Source organism: Ahaetulla prasina, chromosome 2 (genome assembly GCF_028640845.1).
Source record: "Ahaetulla prasina isolate Xishuangbanna chromosome 2, ASM2864084v1, whole genome shotgun sequence".
In the NCBI taxonomy this organism is placed as follows: domain Eukaryota; kingdom Metazoa; phylum Chordata; class Lepidosauria; order Squamata; family Colubridae; genus Ahaetulla; species Ahaetulla prasina.
Genome location: NC_080540.1, coordinates 134,688,024 through 134,709,323, shown reverse-complemented (window position 1 = coordinate 134,709,323; position 21,300 = coordinate 134,688,024). Strand labels below are relative to the sequence as shown.

General features: G+C 39.4%; 2 protein-coding genes and 1 long non-coding RNA gene across 23 annotated transcripts in view; 2 read left to right on the top strand and 1 right to left on the bottom strand.

Moving 5' to 3' along the window:
• Positions 1 to 2,623, top strand: part of TMC6 (transmembrane channel like 6) — a 34,108-nt gene extending 31,485 nt beyond the window's left edge. For 10 of the 11 annotated variants that reach the window (XM_058171458.1, XM_058171452.1, XM_058171457.1 and 7 more), the window contains exon 20: positions 1,092 to 2,621. In XM_058171458.1, coding sequence (XP_058027441.1) covers positions 1,092 to 1,148 — 57 coding nt within the window. In that variant the 3' untranslated portion in view covers positions 1,149 to 2,621. Of the gene's footprint in view, positions 1 to 1,091 lie in introns of all 11 variants that reach the window. The other variant, XM_058171459.1, reaches the window with a different exon arrangement.
• Positions 2,624 to 4,022: 1,399 nt separating this feature from the next.
• Positions 4,023 to 20,218, top strand: LOC131190977 (uncharacterized). 4 transcript variants are annotated; one of them, XR_009153389.1, is made up of 7 exons: positions 4,023 to 4,101; positions 5,323 to 5,402; positions 8,928 to 9,694; positions 11,917 to 12,112; positions 12,853 to 13,044; positions 15,487 to 15,591; positions 18,927 to 20,218. It is a non-coding gene; the product is annotated as an uncharacterized LOC131190977 (long non-coding RNA). The 4 variants fall into 4 exon arrangements; XR_009153386.1 differs by having other exon boundaries at positions 12,831 to 13,044; positions 18,927 to 20,217; XR_009153387.1 differs by lacking the exon at positions 15,487 to 15,591 and having other exon boundaries at positions 12,831 to 13,044; positions 18,927 to 20,217.
• Positions 9,811 to 21,297, bottom strand: ARL16 (ADP ribosylation factor like GTPase 16). 8 transcript variants are annotated; one of them, XM_058168574.1, is made up of 5 exons: positions 21,082 to 21,297; positions 20,235 to 20,293; positions 17,734 to 17,847; positions 12,227 to 12,342; positions 9,811 to 12,120 (listed from the first exon to the last, which is right to left on the bottom strand). In XM_058168574.1, exons 1-5 carry the CDS (start codon positions 21,173 to 21,175, stop codon positions 11,955 to 11,957), a joined length of 549 nt encoding a protein of 182 aa, XP_058024557.1. In that variant the 5' UTR covers positions 21,176 to 21,297; the 3' UTR covers positions 9,811 to 11,954. The 8 variants fall into 8 exon arrangements, with proteins under 8 accessions (XP_058024557.1, XP_058024559.1, XP_058024562.1 ...); XM_058168576.1 differs by having other exon boundaries at positions 20,235 to 20,291; positions 20,950 to 21,207; XM_058168579.1 differs by having other exon boundaries at positions 17,734 to 17,816; positions 20,235 to 20,291; positions 20,950 to 21,207.
• Positions 21,298 to 21,300: the final 3 nt, after the last annotated feature.

Genomic DNA, 21,300 nt, shown 5'->3' with positions numbered 1-21,300 from the left:
TCATTTGAAACACAAATAAACATCTGGATTTATTTTTATTTATTTTATTTATAAGATTTTTATGCAGTCCAACTCCCCTACAAGGTGGAGAAGCATGATCAGCAGAATTTATATCAGTTACACAATTCCACATTTCCAGAGCCCTTATTTCCTCCAGTCCCAATGGCTATTAGCTTTTCCCCATTCTTACCCTCACCACTAAAACGTTTTTATCTAAAACAGATCCAATATATTCATTCCATTTCCAGAGCAAACATACATTTTGATTTGGACACAAACTCCCCTCCAAAATAACCCGCTAGTAATTGTAGGCATTTTCTGTATCCTTATCCATTTTTAGTATTTCTATCTAAACAGACAATTTTAGAAAGGAATAATCTACTATGAGTTACATGATTACCCTGGCTAAAAATGGAAACTAAATCTGATTTAAAATATTTTTAAAGGAAAAAAATCTTAAAGAGACTTTAGTGTGTTTATTCTCAGACAACACTGTTTCCTATACTTTGTAAAGACCTCTAATCCTCCCAAAAAAGTTTGTTTGGTTTTCTGTTGTACTTTGTTATATGGCAGCTAACAAAATACTCATTTCTAATGTTGCAACATTATTTGTCCTGAAAAAAGAACAGAATTATACAGTTAATTATAAATGTACTGATTTTCTCAAAAATGTTCAACAAAATGGGTAACTAAATAGCGATTGCCAAAGTTGGTAGTATTCACCAATTTAATTACACTCCTTCAATTCAGCATTTTTCCTTGTGACTTTTTTAAAGAAAAAAGAGCTTGTCTTCCTGCATTGCCCAACTTACACTAGTTGTAGCTAGGTAGTTGAGGGGAGTGGGCTGCAAACTCTCTGTGCCCAAAGTTCTACAAATAAAATGGACCTCCTACTCTAGGTACCTGAACTGTAATATGACTTTCCCTTTCATACCTATTTTGCCAATCATAAGTAAACTTTTAGCAATCAACGCCAGCATAAAAAACAATTAGCAATTCTGCATTGTATTTGCTTCAGCATTCATAATGTCCACATTCTATTAAGAAAGTCAGTTTCCTGCTGCTCATCTTAAATGTGTCTCATGTTCCAGGAAAGAGAAGACAAGAAGTTTCTCATTCAACGACTTCATATTATATATGAAAAATGAAAGTACAACAGGGTGAAAATGAGGTAAGGCCATTTGGAACTAATTAGGGCAGGACAGGCAGGACAGGACAGAGATATGTCAAACAATGGGACCCAAATAGTTGGCTAAAAGCTTTGCTCAAACTAGCAGACAGCCTATGCTAAATCCACATAGCTAGTAGCCTCTCATACCATATAGTTTGGTTTGGGAATTCTGCAGTAGTTGTTTTGTGTTTTCTCTCTTTCAGTAGACCAAAATACCAAGTGCAATTACAGGTTTCCCTAAGCCCCTTCCTTCAGTGTACAATACTGTAGCAAATTACCAAATTTTCCTGCTGGAGAACTCGTGACTCCAGACATGGATATCACTCTGTCTTCTGGCTCTATTCAAACTTGAAGAGATGCCCCCTTTGCAGACGCTCCCAGTTTCAACTCAGCTCGTTAGGATCTGTCTGGTTTGCTCGCATTTCTTATTAAGAATTGGCTGTTTTTGGAGTTGGTAATTGCTTCTTTTTAACATCTGAGAGCTGTTCTTTCATAGCAGCAGTGGTGTTGGTGGATTGGGGCGGCTGTTTGCCGCGGACGCGCTGCCCACTCAGTTTTTTGAAGGGATTTCCTCAGCCGAGGGCCTTCTTTTGCTCCATGCAAGGCAACCAGCTGGTTTTCGGCTGGAGAGCAGCACGGGGAAGCGCCACCATTACAGGTTGCGGAGATAGGCAGCTAGGAGAACGGGCACCATCATTCCACCCTTGGCAAATCAGGCAGTGTTACAGCGGCTAGGAAGGCGGCCGCCATTATTTAGCACACATCTTGATCACCCAGGCGAGCATGGCTATGGAGAAAGCAGCCATTTCTCTAGTGACGACCACGCGATAGGCATCCAGTGGGGGTGCAGAGCAGCGTGGTGAGGGGCCTGGAGCTTAAAATTGCTTGGCCTACATACAGCCCACTTCTCCTCAGGATCATGAGTAGAAGGAGGAGGGTGGCGAATTGGAAGTACTGGGCGCAGGAGTACATGACTAAGGGTGATTGGGTGCTATTTTGAGAGCCGTTCAGAGCCTGCCAGGTGCAGTGGCCATTTTGTCGGCATATCTCTATAGCACAGAGAAGAGAGCTGTCATAGGGCTCGGTTCTCAGCCCTCCAGCACAGTGCAAGTCCTCAGAGAGCAGCGTGAAGAGCCCTGGGCCTGAGCCCCTTTAGCCTCCGAGGTGAAGTAAATAAATTGAAAAGGTCTTTTTTCAGACCAGGACTAGCCTAAGTGCGGCTGGTTTCAGGCAGCAAGGCTTGGCATATATTTTGGGCTCTGAGCAGGCAGTTTCAGCTTGCAGAGCAGAGTGAACCACAGTTTAGGGTGTTGACCCTTATTTATTTATTTATTTATTTATTTATTTATTTATTTATTTATTTATTATTCGTATTTGTATACCGCCCTATCTCCCGAAGGACTCAGGGCGGTTCACAGGCAAATAAAAACAGTAATATACAAATTAAAATAACCATTAAAAACTTATTTTAAAAACTGCAAATTATGTGCAGTATTAGTAAAGAATTGTAGAATGAACTGTCAGTTTAAAAAGTTTGCTTAAAAATAAATTAATAAATACAATACATATAACTTTAAGAGCCTTGTGGCTAGAATGTGGTTAGAATGCAGTACTGCAGGCTACTTTCTGCTGACTGCCAGCTGAGTTTGAGTCTCACTGGCTCAAGATTGACTCAGCCTTCCATCCTTCCAAGGTTGGTAAAATGAGGACCCAGATTGTTGGGGAGGCAATATGCTGACTCTGTAAAACCACTTGGAGAGGACTGTAAAGCACTGTGAAGTGGCATATAAGTGCTATTGCTATTTTTATACTTCTCTAATTTACAATTTGTAATTGTGGTAAATGTTATTTTAGTACTCCCTGATTCACCGTGTGATTCAGAATTAAATTAATTATCCAACATGAAATGCAGAGTTTTGAATTTATTAAAAGGAATAAAGATTCTAAGGCTAATAAAGCAGCATGGTTACATAGAAAATTATGAATATGAGGTGATCTCTGCAGAAAAAAATAGTACAAGTATAATTATATTTAGCATGAAGTAACTTTTTTAGCATTAAGCCCTCTTTGTTGAATAGTTTATGCAAAGCTAAGTAAAATACTTGAAATTTAGTTGAGATAGTTTTTAATGTTAAAATGTAAGATGTAAGATACATTATACTATCAAGATCTTAAAATGTGCTGTTGTTTTAACATTTACAATTTTATGTTTTGTTTGTTGAGTTTTTATTTTTTTAATGAAAATTCAAGAACTAGAAAAAAGTTTATTTTTACTGAACTGTTTATATTTTGTCACAATATTACACTCATAGTGAGGTGGCATATTTTATATTCCTGCATCTCACAATGTCAGCACTTATAGACCATTTGGTAGTAAGAAATCATGCCATGTAGGTCAGTACTATTTTCATTGCAACAGCTAGAGTAACAGACTCTTGCAAGTCTGAATGCGCTTCCTCACTTTATCTTAGTGTGAAGGAGCCTGTCAGATATTTACTCAAACTTGTTCCTTGCAGTGTGCTCAAACTGGGCTTGTCTGATCATTGCTTAGTATTGGCTCTTCCTCCTGTCCCTGAAGGCCACTCTAAATGCTCTCTACACACAGTGGGTAGAGGTCTCAAGATGCTGACAAGAAAATATATGTATTTTAGAAGTGCTGGCTTATCTGGGCATAGATAATTGATTCCTCTTGTTTTTCTAAAGGACTATGTTGCCTGTTTGAAAATACTGGGCAAAGCCATTTCCTCTTAGCAATTCTCTTAGTCTTTTTGGAGCACACATTGTTCTTCTTAGTATGCGTTGGTTAATTTGTCAGCATAAATATCATATTCTTCAACCTTGTGTTTTACAGGGCTGTGATCTACTTCACCATTGAGATGGTAAAGGGTCTTCGGAGTATCATTTCAATACTAAAGGGTCAGATTGCCAATGTGAGTACTAAAGGGAAGTGGTTCCCCTTTTTAAATAATTTTAATTTAAACATAGAGCGAAAGAAATATAGAAAGTACTGCAGCCTAAAGCAAATATTTAAAACCTGCATAAACTGAGATTATGTATACATTCATTTGAAACACAAATAAACATCTGGATTTATTTTTATTTATTTTATTTATAAAATTTTTATGCAGTCCAACTCCCCTACAAGGTGGAGAAGCATGATCAGCAGAATTTATATCAGTTACACAATTCCACATTTCCAGAGCCCTTATTTCCTCCAGCCCCAACGGCTATTAGCTTTTCCCCATTCCTACCCTCACCACTAAAACGTTTTTATCTAAAACAGATCCAATATATTCATTCCATTTCCAGAGCAAACATACATTTTGATTTGGACACAAACCCCCTCCAAAATAACCTGCTAGCAATTGTAGGCATTTTCTGTATCCTTATCCATTTTTAGTATTTCTATCTAAACAGACAATTTTAGAAAGGAATAATCTACTATGAGTTACATGATTACCCTGGCTAAAAATGGAAACTAAATCTGATTTAAAATATTTTTAAAGGAAAAAAATCTTAAAGAGACTTTACTGTGTTTATTCTCAGACAACACTGTTTCCTATACTTTGTAAAGACCTCTAATCCTCCCAAAAAAGTTTGTTTGGTTTTCTGTTGTACTTTGTTATATGGCAGCTAACAAAATACTCATTTCTAATGTTGCAACATTATTTGTCCTGAAAAAAGAACAGAATTATACAGTTAATTATAAATGTACTGATTTTCTCAAAAATGTTCAACAAAATGGGTAACTAAATAGCGATTGCCAAAGTTGGTAATATTCACCAATTTAATTACATTCCTTCAATTCAGCATTTTTCCTTGTGACTTTTTTAAAGAAAAAAGAGCTTGTCTTCCTGCATTGCCCAACTTACACTAGTTGTAGCTAGGTAGTTGAGGGGAGTGGGCTGCAAACTCTCTGTGCCCAAAGTTCTACAAATAAAATGGACCTCCTACTCTACGTACCTAAACTGTAATATGACTTTTCCTTTCATACCTCTTTTGCCAATCATAAGTAAACTTTTAGCAATCAACGCCAGCATAAAAAACAATTAGCAATTCTGCATTGTATTTGCTTCAGCATTCATAATGTCCACATTCTATTAAGAAAGTCAGTTTCCTGCTGCTCATCTTAAATGTGTCTCATGTTCCAGGAAAGAGAAGACAAGAAGTTTCTCATTCAACGACTTCATATTATATATGAAAAATGAAAGTACAACAGGGTGAAAATGAGGTAAGGCCATTTGGAACTAATTAGGGCAGGACAGGACAGGGATATGTCAAACAATGGGACCCAAATAGTTGGCTAAAAGCTTTGCTCAAACTAGCAGACAGCCTGTGCTAAATCCACATAGCTAGTAGCCTCTCATACCATATAGTTTGGTTTGGGAATTCTGCAGTAGTTGTTTTGTGTTTTCTCTCTTTCAGTAGACCAAAATACCAAGTACAGTTACAGGTTTCCCTAAGCCCCTTCCTTCAGTGTACAATACTGTAGCAAATTACCAAATTTTCCTGCTGGAGAACTCGTGACTCCAGACATGGGTATCACTCTGTCTTCTGGCTCTATTCAAACTTGAAGAGATGCCCCCTTTGCAGATGCTCCCAGTTTCAACTCAGTCCTGAGCTCGTTAGGATCTGTCTGGTTTGCTCGCATTTCTTATTAAGAATTGGCTGTTTTTGGAGTTGGTAATTGCTTCTTTTTAACATCTGAGGGCTGTTCTTTCATAGCAGCAGTGGTGTTGGTGGATTGGGGCGACTGTTCGCCGCAGACGCACTGCCCACTCAGTTTTTTGAAGGGATTTCCTCAGCCGAGGGCCTTCTTTTGCTCCGTGCAAGGCAACCAGCTGGTTTTCGGCTGGAGAGCAGCACGGGGAAGCGCTGCCATTACAGGTTGCGGAGATAGGCAGCTAGGAGAACGGGCACCATCATTCCACCCTTGGCAAATCAGGCAGTGTTACAGCGGCTAGGAAGGCGGCCGCCATTATTTAGCGCACATCTTGATCACCCAGGCGAGCATGGCTATGGAGAAAGCAGCCATTTCTCTAGTGAGGACCACGCGATAGGCATCCAGTGGGGGTGCAGAGCGGCGTGGTGAGGGGCCTGGAGCTTAAAATTGCTCGGCCTACATACAGCCCACTTCTCCTCAGGATCATGAGTAGAAGGAGGAGGGTGGCGAATTGGAAGTACTGGGCACAGGAGTACATGACTAAGGGTGATTGGGTGCTATTTTGAGAGCCGTTCAGAGCCTGCCAGGTGCAGTGGCCATTTTGTCGGCATATCTCTATAGAGAAGAGAGCTGTCATAGGGCTCGGTTCTCAGCCCTCCAGCACAGTGCAAGTCCTCAGAGAGCAGCGTGAAGAGCCCTGGGCCTGAGCCCGCTTTAGCCTCCGAGGTGAAGTAAATAAATTGAAAAGGTCTTTTTTCAGACCAGGACTAAGTGCGGCTGGTTTCAGGCAGCAAGGCTTGGCATATATTTTGGTCTTTGAGCAGGCGGTTTCAGCCTGCAGAGCAGAGTGAACCACAGTTTAGGGTGTTGACCCTTATAATTCTGTTTGATCTGACTCTCACAAGATCAGATATATATATATATGTATGTATGTGTGTGTGTGTGTGTGTATGTGTATATATATATATATATATATATATATATATATATATATATATATATATATGTTTTCTGAGGTTTTCGCGGGTGTTTGCATGTAGGTCTTTGGTTGTTCGGGTTTTCTCCGCGTAAAATTGGAAGTGTCTTGGCGACGCGACGAAGCCTCATTCGTCATCTTCAGGCTCGCTTCTGGGAGCAATTACTCCCAGAAGCACGGTTGAAGCCTGAAGATGACGGGCTAAGCCTGAAGATGATGAATGAGACTTGTCGAAGCGTCGCCAAGACACTTCCAATTTTACGCGGAGAAAACCCGAATAACCAGAATATATATATATATATGTATATGTATATGTATATGTATATGTATATGTATATGAATTAATTATATATATATTTATATAGATATGGTGTTGGACATTTCACTTAGTGACCAGATGGCGTTAACTGATACTTCTCACTCGCAGAGAGCTTCCAGCCAGGGCTCAAAAGGCCATTATCATAAGACAATGAGTGACAGTACTGAAGCGGCTGCAAAACTCAGAGCAAAGGCCTTGGCACTTAAATGACTGTCTAAGGCAGTGGTCTTGATACTTGATACTGGTGATCCGTGGACCACTGGTGGTATACAAGAAAATTTTGGTGGTCCACAGAAAGATTATTTGCATTTTTTATATTGCACGCTGAAAGGTCAGGTGTTCCTCTCTCCAGACAGACTTCAGAGTATCAAAGATCTGATTGCACAGATCCGTTCGCACAGGACAGTCTCTCTAGCGATCCTGTCGTCCCTGTTGGGCAAGATAATATCTTGTATAGAGGTGGTGCCATGGGTGAGATTCCATGCCAGACCTCTGCAATGGTTCTTGTTATCGTTCTAGAGGTCAGGCAGGACAACATCGCAGGTCAAAGTCAGAGTTCCAAGGGATATCCTAGCGTCTCTTCGTTGGTGGACGTCCAGGCACATGGAACAGGGTTGCCATTTCTTGGATCAGGAATGCATTACAGTGACAACGGACGCCAGTCTGGTAGGCTGGGGGCCCATTGTCTGAACCAGATGACGCAGGGGACTTGGTCGAGGTTAGAGTCACAGAAAAGCATCAATTGGCTGGAGATGAGAGTGGCCCAATTGGTGCTCAAGTACTTCAAATATTGTCTAGTGAATCGCCATGTTCTTCTCATGACCGACAACGTAACAGTGAAGGCTCATATCAACAGAGAGGGAGGCACTCGATCCAGGGTACTCATGGAGGAGGCGAATCGCCTATGTCACTGGGCTGAGCGCAATGTGATTTCTATCAGGGCGGAACACATTGCAGGGATAGACAATGTAACAGTAGATTGGTTAAGCAGGGCTCTGCTGGATCATGCAGAGTGGCGGCTGCATCCAGTGTTGTTCGAGGAGATAGTGTGCAGGTTCAGACAGTCAATCATAGACCTCTTTGCGTCACCGACGAACCACCAGCTTCCTCGATATTTCTCAAGGTTCCCGGCTCAGGGGGCAGAGGGAGTCAACGCCCTTTGCTCTCCCTGGCCCAGGGGTCTACTGTACACATTTCCTCTTCAAGTTTGAACCCCGACCATAGAGCCAGAAGACAGAGTGATACTCATGTTTGGAGTCACTCCTTCTCCACAAAAAAGGAGTGTATCAGGTAGGACCAACACCCATTTTGTCTAGAAAATTACATGCTCTGAAGCAAATAGATTTCAGAGGAAGGCACATTTTTTGATCATAAGTATGAACCAGTTGCCAAGCATCTGAATTTTGATCACATGATCATGGGGATGCGACAAAGGTCGTAACTGTGAAAAATAATCATAAGTCACTTTTTTCAGTGGTGTTGTTAACTTTGAAAGGTCACTAAATGAACTGTTGTAAGTTGAGGACCACCTGTATTTGTTTACTCTTGGAAACCAAGTCTTTAGATCCTCTATTCAACACATAGGATGCTAGAGGACATTATACAATAATTCAAGTACTGTGTATATGTCTGGGATTTTATTTATAAGCAAAGATGAGGTTGGACTGTATTTTTCAAATTGGTATTTTGAGGACAAATGTAAAAAGGCAAGATAAGGGGTGAAAATGTGTTGTCATTGGGAAATGCATTGTTCATTATTGACTCTAAAATCATCACTAATTTTCTTATTACATTACAGATCCATTTTCCCTTAGCATCTTTACCAGCGAATGTACCAAGTGAACCTTTCACTGAAGGACTTCTTAGGAAAAGGAAAATAGATATGGGACTATCCAGAAAAGGTTTGATGAACATGTCCATGCTGCTGAAGACAACTGACGTTGACTCCCTTCCCTTCCTGCATGTGAATGTCATCTACCTTTAGTTGAAGAAGTTATATTCTAACTAAGAGCTTCTAGACTTCCTGAAGATTTTTACAGACAATTTTTATAAAAGAGAATTCAAACTTATATTTTATAATGTGCAATGGCCTAAGTACTTTGTTTTGCCAGGATTATGAAATCTATGACCTCATGTGGAAGGTGTACAGTTACTGGAATGAAATCTTTCTTATAAATAACCTCATGGCTTAATATTATTAAAAACGATTGTCTTTAAAAAGCTCTCTAGTTAACTAAGAGTAAATTATATTCCCTTTTAATTCATTTGCTATTAATTGCCTAAGTGATGGTGAACAGTTGTCATTTGTTAAGTTCTCAGAGTGTGCAGTTACTCAAAGATGGTTGTGCATGCCTACATTTTAACTTCTATCCTTCGAATATATTTTCACTTCAGGCGTGAGCACTAATCTGTAGAGGAAATCTTAACTCTTTGCTACCTCATCTTTTATTTTCTTTGTGGAATTAAGGTGTGCAGTTATGGGCCATTTTTCACAATTTCTATGTTCCAGACAGTAAATAAAAACTGCAACTTTCTTTTTAGAATTGTCTGACCCACAAGAGTCAGGTGAGTGAAAGATAGTATGAGAATGTGTGTCATGGTGAAAGCAAAGCATGTTTTTTTAAAAAAATTAAGTGTTGCAACCTAGCCATGTGCTCAAAACTCACTGAAAAATTCTAGCTGTTCTACCACCTAATGCCTTATGAAAATTAAGAAAAGGAGTCCCACTGGATGGTACATGTATATTATCCCATAATAAAATATCAGGCCCTTTATCTCAGCTGTGCAAAATATTTTCCCAAACATGTTAACTAGTAGTGGAGCAGCAGAACTAATCTCATTTCTGGCCATGTCATATCTCCAATCTATCCATGTTGAATATTAAGGATAGACTATGCTTGCTTGCATTTATACAATTGGAAATGCTACTTTAACAATCAATTATGAAATATGTTTCCAAATCAGAGATTCAGAAAGCAATGTAACAGGACTAATACCAGCTCTACTTCTTAAGAGGTCAGTGGCTCTCCCTTGCAGGCTCTATTTTTTTGCTTATTCTCTGAGCCCAACCTAATTCCTCAGGAAAACCATAATTTATTTTGGCCTGCAAACTAAATATCTTCAAAAGAACAAATTACTAAAACAAAGTTACTAGTAAATTTCAATAAAATGAAAGTAATGACGAGCCTCGTACAGAATGATGCCGTAAGAGCTGCTTAATCATTTACACAGTTAAGTAGTTTTTACTCTATGAAATATTTATTTCAAATAAATATTTAAGTTTCTAATTCAGATTGTCATAAAAACACCAGTAAGAAAATATGGCAGCATAAAATAGGTTAGTTCATAACTTTCAGATGCATTGAGTTCATAATTGACCTACTTTTGGTATTAGGCTTTCAGTGGAATTAATTAAAGCTCCCACTAAATTGGGTGTTTATGGAGAATGGACACAGATACAGCATGATGAGATGGGAGAGTCAGTTCTATCGTGTTGAATCTACCCATTTTGTGAGACAGGAAGAAAATGTCATTTGTGTGCACCTCTAGTAAAACCACCTTTGTGATTGTCCAGCAGTAGGTGCAACTGGACTGAATGCTAGAATGAATGCTGGCATAGTATAGTATTCTTTACTATACTTTTAACCCTAGTATATATTTGGTTTCTTATAAGTCATTCAAAGACTCTCAAGAGTCACTGAATTAGAATAAGTAAATAAATGCATTCAAATAACAGTTTAGTGGCACTGATGGATGCCACTGATACCACAAGAGAATAAAATGGAAAGCTGAGAAGATAAAAGTTTAAGTGAAAAGAGTAACAGAAGAGTTGAGGTTTAAACAATACATCCAATATTCATAAGGCTCTCATCTGGTTACATTTAAATTTTATAATTTTTAATTGGTTGAGAGAACTAATTAATCATGCAGAATTTTAGAATTTGTACATTGCATACCCATTTTGTAATTCAACTATAATCTACTGATGTTCTTTTTGCTGATGTCCCATGACTCAGCTAATCTGGTTCACATGAGCTCCCAAAAACCTGAATTCCAAGAATGTGAGATTCTTGAGAGAAGAAATCAAAGTCAAGGAAACACCACAGAATTAACACATTTCTAATGTATCTCACAGAAACCAATAGTATACAATATAGCAAACATATGTCATATGTATGGCATTTAATACAGATCAATGTTGCCTCTGCACACTGGTCTGGATGAGCTTTCTGGCTGAGGAACAGCAGAGACTCCACCATTGGCAAAAGCTATCTGCTAAATCCCATCAAGTTAATACTTCTTGGGTCTGAATTATTGATTAGATCATGGTTGTAGAAAATAGTTAAACAATTGACAACTAAAACACAAGAGACTATGCACACAAACTCTTGAATAAGGTACTCTAGACTTGAGCAATCTGAATTTCTAATGTGTTATAGAAGAGGATTTTGTTTGCTTTGTACTTCCATCAAATCTGATTTCATACAAGCACAGAAACATGAGTGAAATTCAATTTCATGTTGCCTACAAAGCCTGATTAGTACCTCTGTCACAGCATATTTTACTTGCCATTATTTCAACTCTACATATCTTCATCTAGAGGAAATGATACAATACTGTATATCATTACTGGGCTTACTGTTAGAAGCTACAATATTCCCTTTCAATGCATCTGCATGCAGTAGCAACAATCCAATATGCCAGTTAAGAGGCAATCCACTGAATAATTTAAATGACATATTTCTACATCAAAGTTTGTGATAGCAATGTTGATCCGCTGCTTGCAGGAAACACTTCAGCTTCCTGACGTTTCCAGATTCCAACTTCAATCATGCAGGGTGGATTGAAACCACTTCATTATATCAGATAAGCCCCTGCCATCTCGTGCACTGATCTCAACCACAGTGATAACCTGTTTGGCGCAAGCAATGATATCTTGGATTCGGAATAATGACTTCATCTCCACCAGGGACATGTAGCATGGTAAGTCACTAGGATTCAGAATAGTGAGAAAAAAAGTAGTTACACACCCATCTCCATTTGATAAAAGCCACTAAAGTAAGTCCTCTGTGTGGAAATTCAGCTTAATTTTCTTACATTTTGTTGAAAATGAGGAGGACAGGAACTGATGTTAGCTGTTCAGCAGAAAGGAGGGACAGAAGCTGGACACAGGATGCGGAAATCTGGGTAGGGTTGGCAGCATCAATCATATACTGCAAGAAACAGGGAGCCATATACTTAAATAATATCCTAAAGTACTGTATAAGCTTGTTTTCTTATTTCACTATCTGTGCTGTTCGCCATGGCAAAACTAGAACTACATAAACATTTGGTACAATCTGAAATTTTCCCAATGTCAATTTTATAGACAATGGGCTGTAAGACTATATTTTTACAACCCTTTAACCCCTTTATTCGGGATGGAGTTGGAGTGACTGAATGGAGCTAAGCGTTTACTGTTTGGATGCCCTTCCTGACACCTACCGGTATGTGGAATTCACATAGATGTCAGGAAGGGCATCCAGCCATTAAACACATTAAACATTAAACACTCTGCTCCATTCAGTCACCCAACTCCAGCCCAAATCAATGGCTTAAAGAGTGAATGCTAAATATAATATATGCATGCCTATGTATAAGTAATTTGTTTACCCTATACAACACTTTACATATAGGTTTAAAATTATATTTTCTTATAAAGGAACGCCAATTGTGTCTCTCAGCACCACCAGATCTGGCAGAACGGATATTCTCCAAATCCCATTGATTAAAGAGCATCACTTGGCAGGACCCAAGAGAATGTGTCATCTTGTAGCATTGCCTGCCCTTTTGGTGCATCGTTCCTCCCAATATTAGATCATCCCAAACCTAGCTAGTTTCTGCAGAGTCTTTAAGATCTGGCTTTTTTTTTTCAGGTATGTGGATGGGAAGTAATTGTGATTATGAGTTGTGCAAATTTGTTACTGATTGGTTTAGCCTTTGCTGTTTTTCATTTTTTCTTTCTCATGCGTTTTTATATACTGTATTTTGTGTTGCACAAAAACAATCTGAAAGATCAGATTAGGAATCATCCTGGAGACAATTTTAATCTATGTGGTTGCTGAGAGTGGAGACATAACACTGACTTGATGGCGCATAATCAATATTATTACGTTGAAGTTTTCATTGGGTTAGTTCTTCAGAGTCACTTTATATGAGACACGGATCATATAAATCTAATCCTTAAACACTCTAGCCGAAGAAATAAGAGTGGGAAATTTACTTAGCAACAATATCCCTAAACATTTAGATTTATATATTAAAGCCGTGGTGGCTCAAGGCTATAAGAAGCCTGTTATTAAAACCAGCTGCCTGCAATTACTGCAGGTTCAAGCCCCACCAGGTCCAAGGTTGACTCAGCCTTCCATCCTTTATAAGGTAGGTAAAATGAGGACCCAGATTGTTGGGGGGGCAATAAGTTGACTTTGTAAATATACAAATAGAATGAGACTATTGCCTTACACACTGTAAGGCGCCCTGAGTCTTCGGAGAAGGGCGGGATATAAATGTAAACAAAAAAAATATATATGTTGAGATTGTAAATCCAATTGAGATGTCCCAGAACATCTAGAATTGCTTAAAAACCCTCAGAATATAGTTGTAAAGTTAGAAACACAGTTGTAAAGAGAATCTGGCTTCCCCATTGACTTTGTTTGTCAGAAGGTTGCAAAAGGTCATCACATGACCCCAAGAAACTGCAGCCATCATAAATATTAGTCACTTGCCAGGCATCTGAATTTTGATCATATGACCATGAGGATGCTACAACAATCGTAAGTGTGAAAAACAATCAAATCACTTTTTCATTACCATTGTAACTTTGAAAGGTCATGAAACGAATAGTTGTAAGTCAAGGACTATCTGTATTTATTTGACATTTTTGCCCACTTATAGCATAAAAATTTTTTGCCCACTTATAGCATAAAAAACTTTCAGCAGGTTAAAATCTTAATTGAAACTAAGTACCCATGGTTTATAAATTATAAATTATAATTATAATTACAATTATTAATTATAAATTTAAATTAAAGAATACAACAAAATTAAAATATAAATTAAAAAAAATACTGCTCAAGCGAAAAATAGAACCAGCAAATAGAAACAATAAATAAATTGCAGCAAATCAAAAACTTTGAATAATGCTATCTTCAGTAGTTACCAAAAGCTTAATAAAGTGGGAACTGATCGAATGTTAGGGGCAAGATATTCTAGAGCAGGGATGCCAAACTCGATTTCATAGAAAGCTGCATCAGGCTTGTGTTTGACCTCTGGGGGCCAGGTGGGTGTGGCTTCGCCAGCTTGATGTCATTTGTCAAAGCTCCCATTTTCGGCCATGACTGCCTCCTGCAACACTTTGCCAGTGAAAACGGAGTTTGGGGAGGCTGCATGCAGCCCATCTGGGCTCCGTTTTTGGATACGATGGGCTGGAGCCCTCTGCCAGCGAAAACGGAGGCCAGGTAGGCCATATACGGCCTCCCTGGCTCCATTTTTGCTGGCAGAGAGTTGCAGGAGGCTGTCAGGGCCAGAAATGGGGGCCTTGACGAGTGACATCAAGCTGGCTACGGCCATCCTGGCCACAAACACCTGGCCCCCAGAGGTGCCTGTGCCCAGGCCTCCCAGGCTTCATTTTCTGCTGCAACAGCCTCCTGCAGCCCTCTGCCAGCAAAAAAGATTGGGAGGCTGCACATACTCCACCTAGGTTCCGTTTTCGGCTGTGATGGGCTGAAGCTCTCTGCCAGTGAAAACGGAGTCCAGGCAGGATGTACACGGCCTCCCTGGCTCCGTTTTCGCTGGCAAGGGCTGCAGGAGCCCATCGCAGCCAAAAATGGAGACTGGGCTGGCCATGCGCGGCCTCCCGACCTTCTTTTTTGATGGGAGAGGGCTGCAGGAGGCTGTTGCAGCTGAAAATGAACCCTCGGTTTTTGCTAGTAGAGACACCACGGGCTGGTCCTTCGCTGTTTCCAATGCGGCCCCGCAGGCCAGATCTAAGCACCCTGTGAGCCGGATCTGGCCCACGATCCTTGAGTTTGACACTCCTGATCTAGAGCAACTTAATATGGTTGAGGTTGCATTTGGGAGTGTTGTGGGCCACATAGAGCCCATAGATTTGGCACCTCTGCTCTAGAGTGCCCTGTAGCTGCACATCAGCCACATTTTTAATAAGCATGTTCCCATCTCCAAAGGAAGAATAGAGACAAAGTGGTAGTCATCACCTGCAAATGGGTCCAGGGAAAGCCTCTTGAGGAGACACACCACAGGCACTTTCAAGGCAGCTGACCTTAATTTCCTTCATCACCCAATCTGTTCCTGTCTTCCAGATACCCGAAAGAGCCAAGAGAGCGAGAGGGATGAGGCACACAAGGGACAACCAAAAGAACACCCTATCAATTTCATTAAAGTTCAAAGGATAGAACCCATTCCAGGTAACATGGCTAGATGGACCACAAAGAATCAAGATTTTGATAAATCAGAGTAGCCTTCACGAAAATTTGTGTTAAACAGTCACAGGAATAGCACACAGATAGCCCTCATCTTAAAGTTATGACAGACTTCAAAAAAATCTACTTATGTCCCATCCTCAAAATTATGACTGCCATTCTCCCTCACCCAGTGGTTGTGTGATTGCATTTCAGGGGCTTGACAATCAGCTCATCTTCATGGCCAGCTTCAGCATTCCCTGGTCATGTGACTTTGATTTATAATATTTTTTGCCATTTTCTGGCAAAACCCACCCATGGATATGCTGGATTTGCTTAATGACCATGTATAACAAACGTGTTCCACTTAACAACAGTGATGACACACTTTACAATAGTTATGAAAACAATCACAAAATCAAATTAGATCACAAGGTGCCTCAATTATAACAGCAGCAACTTACAAGCAAAATTCCGGGTTCCACTGAGGTCCTAAGTCAAGGACTACCTATATAGATCTTTCTGCCTTCCATTCCTTAAATATCTGTGCCAGTACAAGAGGTCAGATTGCAAGAGGTCAGAGGTTTTATGGCAGCTATAAATCTTACAACAGTACAGGAATGTGAAAGCCCAGGAAAAATAAACAAGGAGCCTGGTTTCCATGCAGACAAATCCAAGTTCCAGGAATAAGAGCTAAGTATATTCTTGTACCGATCCAAAATTCAATCAGGGAATCAAAAACACAGTCAGAAAATCAGGCCTAAGAATGAGAAGTTGCTTACCAACAGAAATCTGATCCCAAGCCCTTCTTTTATAACATGATTCAGGCTTGTCTGTTTTCAAAATCAAATCTCTTTTGAGGGCCATTACGAAGCATTCACCTCTCTGAGGTGAGAGTCCCTGATCACAAGGTGCCATTTAAAATTAATATTCTACTCCTATTGGCTGTGCCAGGCATCTGGGTCTTTAACCCAAAGAGCAAATTTCTGGGAGCAGTGTCACTACCTTCGCACAACCAGGTTTTGGAAATATACAGTACACTAGAACTGCATGTTCATCAAGTTGTGGACAAGAAAAGTTACAAAGACTGCATCACACACCTAGCACTGACACATGTACGGTACCAGTAGGTCAGCTAAATAAGCTCCCAAAGCCATAGCCTCCAAGAAGATTGGGACACCCTCTAGCCCAGGGGTCTGCAAATTTGGCTCTTTTAAGACTTGTGGACTTCAACTCCCAGAGGTCCTGGGAGTTGAAGTCCACAGGTCTTAAAAGAGCCAAGTTGCAGACCCCTGCTCTAGCCAGTGAGTAGCTGCTCTACTTCCTCCGTTTTTCTGTCAAGCGTCTGCCATTGATCTGCTCACTTATCTTCACCACATACCATCCTCCCAATTTACATTGCACTTTTTTACCAACTCCAATATTACAGGATAAGCATGACCACAATCGCCCAGAATATTCAACTCTACCAAAAATAATTCTAAGTAGTAGTATTCTTCCAATCCGACCTTACTCTCCCTTTCAAAAAAACATTCATTGTTTAGTACCATCTCTCATTCTTTTGCGTCCATATAAGCAGAAAAACTGGTGACCAACCGGTAGAAGTTAAAAGGCCTCTGTTCTGCCCCCCACCAGTCCCCTTTTAGTAGCCCTCTGAACTTTTAACTGCCGACCAGCCCCAGAATAATCATACAATCCTAACACTTCCCTGACTCCATAAAAGAGCAGGTATCCCTCCAGGATAAAGAGAAATGCCATATGTAGATATGAAATACACATATCTGAGGAAGATTTTCCTTTATGGATTTCACACAGGATCAAAACCCAAATCAGGAGCATCTGCACAGGAAGGACACATGTTAAAACCAGCATGTTCACAAACCTCCTTGCTCACATCAAGGACTAGTCCCTCTATAAAGCCAAGCCTCTGGATCCCATTTCCTATGTAGTCTACCCCCAAAAGCAAATTTCTTTGTTCTTGGGAATAAAATTGGATCTCTTTTCTCACAGTATGTTTGGATTTCATGTTCTCATTTGTTCTTGTGCCACCCCAAATTATTTTTCTAACACCATAAAACTGGTTATAATCTTGCAAACTTTTTATAAATATGTCACTGAATTATACATAATACATTAATGAATGCTCACCAGGACAGCATGGCAGTCACTATAATAACTGGACCAGATAGGACCCATGCATCCTCCTAGCTCTCGAATTGTGATCTTCTTTCCTATTAAGAGATCAGTAAGATTTGTGCCTACCTGCAAAAACACAATCATACAAACATATACACAGATATGCAAATGAATTAATGTGTAACATACCATAAGCTACAAAAGGTTTTATTCCCAAGAATCTGTGCACAGAACTGTAAATTCTGTCTACTCTGTAATTAGGTTCTCTATCCTGGTATAGTAATCTAACTCTCCCAATTCTAATGAGAAAGAGCAAAGCCTGAATATTTTTCCATAAAAAGTTGTGTATACAATATCAAAGTTATTTTCAGGATCCTCAGAAACCTGAGCTCTATTTTCAGTGCAAGGTCTGATATAATTCAGTAGTGCCAGAAGGCTTTCTGTTTTCATTGATGGTATGTTTTTCAGTATTTAAATATCCAAAAACATCCATTTCATATACATACTATTGAGCTATGACTAACATGACTAATATTTCCACAGGTAACTTGTCTTTTCCAAGACTGGAAAAAAGCAGCAGCTGAAAAATCATAAGTTGGAGGGAACATGATAAGAATTCAACAATTCATTTATTTATTTTTCACATTTTTAAACAGCCCAAGAGATGGATGCTAGTGGGTAAATACATAATAACAAGCCACAGGTGGACGCATCCCATATCAACACACATTATAAAACATAACGGAAGGAAAAATCGTAACAAATAGAGAGGATAACAAAGTTTGTCCCAGAAGAATTAATTCTGAGGGCCACCTACTGGCTTTAATTACATGATGCTTTAAAAACTTACTTTGAATGAAGACAGTTTGAAAACAAGCATGAACCTGATGATTAGTAATTACATTGCAATAGTGACAATCAACTATAAAATTACAATTAGAGCAGCAAAAAAGTTATTTTTTAGAAGTATCTGTAATCCTGTAGTATTGTGATCCACAATGTGAACTAAGCTTCATTTAAGTCCTACTGGTATAATATACCATAAAATGGTATAGTGTGTACTGTCTGATGAACACACTAAGCCAACATTCACTATCTTTATTAGAAAATTTGTAAAGATTTAAAGAAGTACTATCAAAGAAATTGATGTTACTTCTTTTAGCAGTGACAACTTCCAACAAATGTTTTCTTTTTTCTCTTTACAGAACTACAACTAATAATACGATTGTGCTGTCTTACACAAACTTCAGGTGATGCCACAGTGTTTCAACTAAGTTAATGTCACAGCTTTAATTTGGATATTCCAAAGTTCAGTTTCCTCTGCTTCAGTCATTTTAATGTAGATTTATATGTATTTTACTATTGTTTTGTTGCATGATCCACATTCATTTAAGCATCAGCTCATGGACAGATACCCTGCCATTTTCCTAATAAATTTGCTGATACAGCCCAAAATTTGGTTTTTTTCAATTATTGCAAGGTGAAAGCAGTCCTATTCTGTTAGAATGCAGTATGAAATCCACAAAAATCTTTCGAGCTCATAATTCATTTCTACAAACCTGTGTCAACCAACTTTTTATTTTATTAATTTATTTAATAAATTAATAAAAATTAATTTAATTAATTTTTATTTAATTGAGAAGAGTCCCTCAAACTCAAACCTCAATTGTCATCAAAGTAATTGAAACATTTAATTCAATTTGAGTTGATTATCCTAGATTTCACATATTTTCCCCAGCAGAGATATTAAATACTGATTGAATGTTCTATAAAAACATGACACAGTGCAGTTTTCAGTATTGTTTGTTTAGTATAAGTGTAAAGGTACTAGGCTAGAAACCATGAGATCTAGTTTTGCCTTAGACATGAAGCCAACTTGGTGCCTTTGGGCAGTCATTCTCTTAGACCTAGAAGAAGGCAAGGATAAACCACTTCTGAAAATCTTGCCAAAAAACAAGGGATTAGTTTAGGTAATTGCCAGGAGAAAAGGCCTGAAGGCATAGAAAAACAGCTTTTTCAATTGTTTACTGAAAAATACAAATCTAAGCATACATCATGTGGTATTCTAAATTGCACCTACTATTAATCTACTAGCCTAGCAAAATATATTCAATACCTAAACAGTACACCATGGCCATTCCCTCAGCAATTTGTACAGTTTGACTAACAATACTCTGCCAGCCAGCTTGTCAGCCATCAGACAGGCTGTGGGGAAAACAGCCTAATGCAGAAGGCATATACCTCACTCTTCCCCTATAATACTGAGAAAAAGGGAGGGAGAACAGAAAATTCTGTTTAAGAGTATGTATATAAAAATGTATGGATGAACATGAATCTCCTAATCCTGTTTTCCACTGCCTCATATATTGTACCTACCAGCTCCAATTATTTATGTGGGCTCAATTCTATACACCAATCAACCCTGATCTATTCAAGCAACAGTGCTCAAAGAATTTCTTTCACTGGAATTCTTTTCACTAAAACTAGTGAAGCAAAGATAATAAAAGCCATACCGTTGGCAAAGTAGCTGGTGGGTTTCCAAGGTCCTTGGCACCATATTTGGAGCTCAGCTGTATAAAAAAGCCATTAAGGAAGATGGTAGGAAAGAATAACATTCAATATAATAAGATATAAGTTGGATTGACATTTTCCAGAATAGCCTTTCTGAAACAATACTCTCAAATGTCTTCCATTGCCTATGCTTATCTGGAAATTATGGAACTATTTCTCAAAGATCATTATCTGGAAAACAGCAGGATATGAGTAGGAAAGGCTGTTCCAGGAGACCCCATTTACAGCCCTTGCCCAATACCAAACCTATGTTCCAAACATCAAGCAGCCATTTTTTAATTCCATCCCTCTCTATTGACACTTAACCCCCACGTTAGCCCCAAGAATCTTACAAGAGAGGCCAAACCCCTATATGTTTTTTTCTGGGGTGTGCATTTAACGATTTAATATTGTATTGTATGCTGCACTTGGAAAAAGTAATGGCAGCGGACAGAAACCCATATTCCAAGTCTTCGCTTCCCATTTAAACTCCATTAAAATTAAATGTAAGCAACACGGACTGTTGTTTCCACTGTCATACATTTAACGGATGCCCTCTTCAGCCCCATTTAAAACCACAATTTAGCAATCACAATTTAGTAATCACTTTCTGAAATCTCTAGAGGCCACCCTCACTCAGTCTATAAATCTCTGCCCTGGCAGAGAGGCAAGGCGCACCCACCACCTCCTTGGGCAAAAGCGTCTCCTCGCTCCTTTCCTTTTCCCTTCCTCGCCAGGCGCTCCTCTACATGGACCCGCTTTTGACCCGCGAGCCCCGCTTCCCCCTTCCTGGCCGGGACCCGAGGATATTCTGCAGCCGCTTCACCAGCAGCGTCTTTCCCACCCCGGTAGCCCCGAGAAGCAGGCAGCAGAGAGAAGTTTCGCTGCTTCCCGCCATTCCCATAGCAACCAAGGCCCGACTGTCAGGTCGGCAACGTTCTTCGCGGCGTTCATTGGCTCGCAGCGAGAGTTTGCTTCTTTCACGCTTCAACCAATCGCTGTAAGGCTTGCCGCCGGAAAGCCCGCCTC

What these genes read in the sequence shown, in the direction of transcription:
- ARL16 (XM_058168574.1), bottom strand. Translation starts at nt 21,175, where the DNA reads ATGGGAATGGCGGGAAGCAGCGAAACTTCTCTCTGCTGCCTGCTTCTC. An exon ending in CACCAGCTACTTTGCCAACG is followed by an intron (nt 17,848 to 20,234) that starts GTATGGCTTTTA and finishes GTGTTTTTGCAG; the next exon opens with GTAGGCACAAATCTTACTGA. An exon ending in GTGACTGCCATGCTGTCCTG is followed by an intron (nt 12,343 to 17,733) that starts GTGAGCATTCAT and finishes TGTTTCTTGCAG; the next exon opens with TATATGATTGATGCTGCCAA.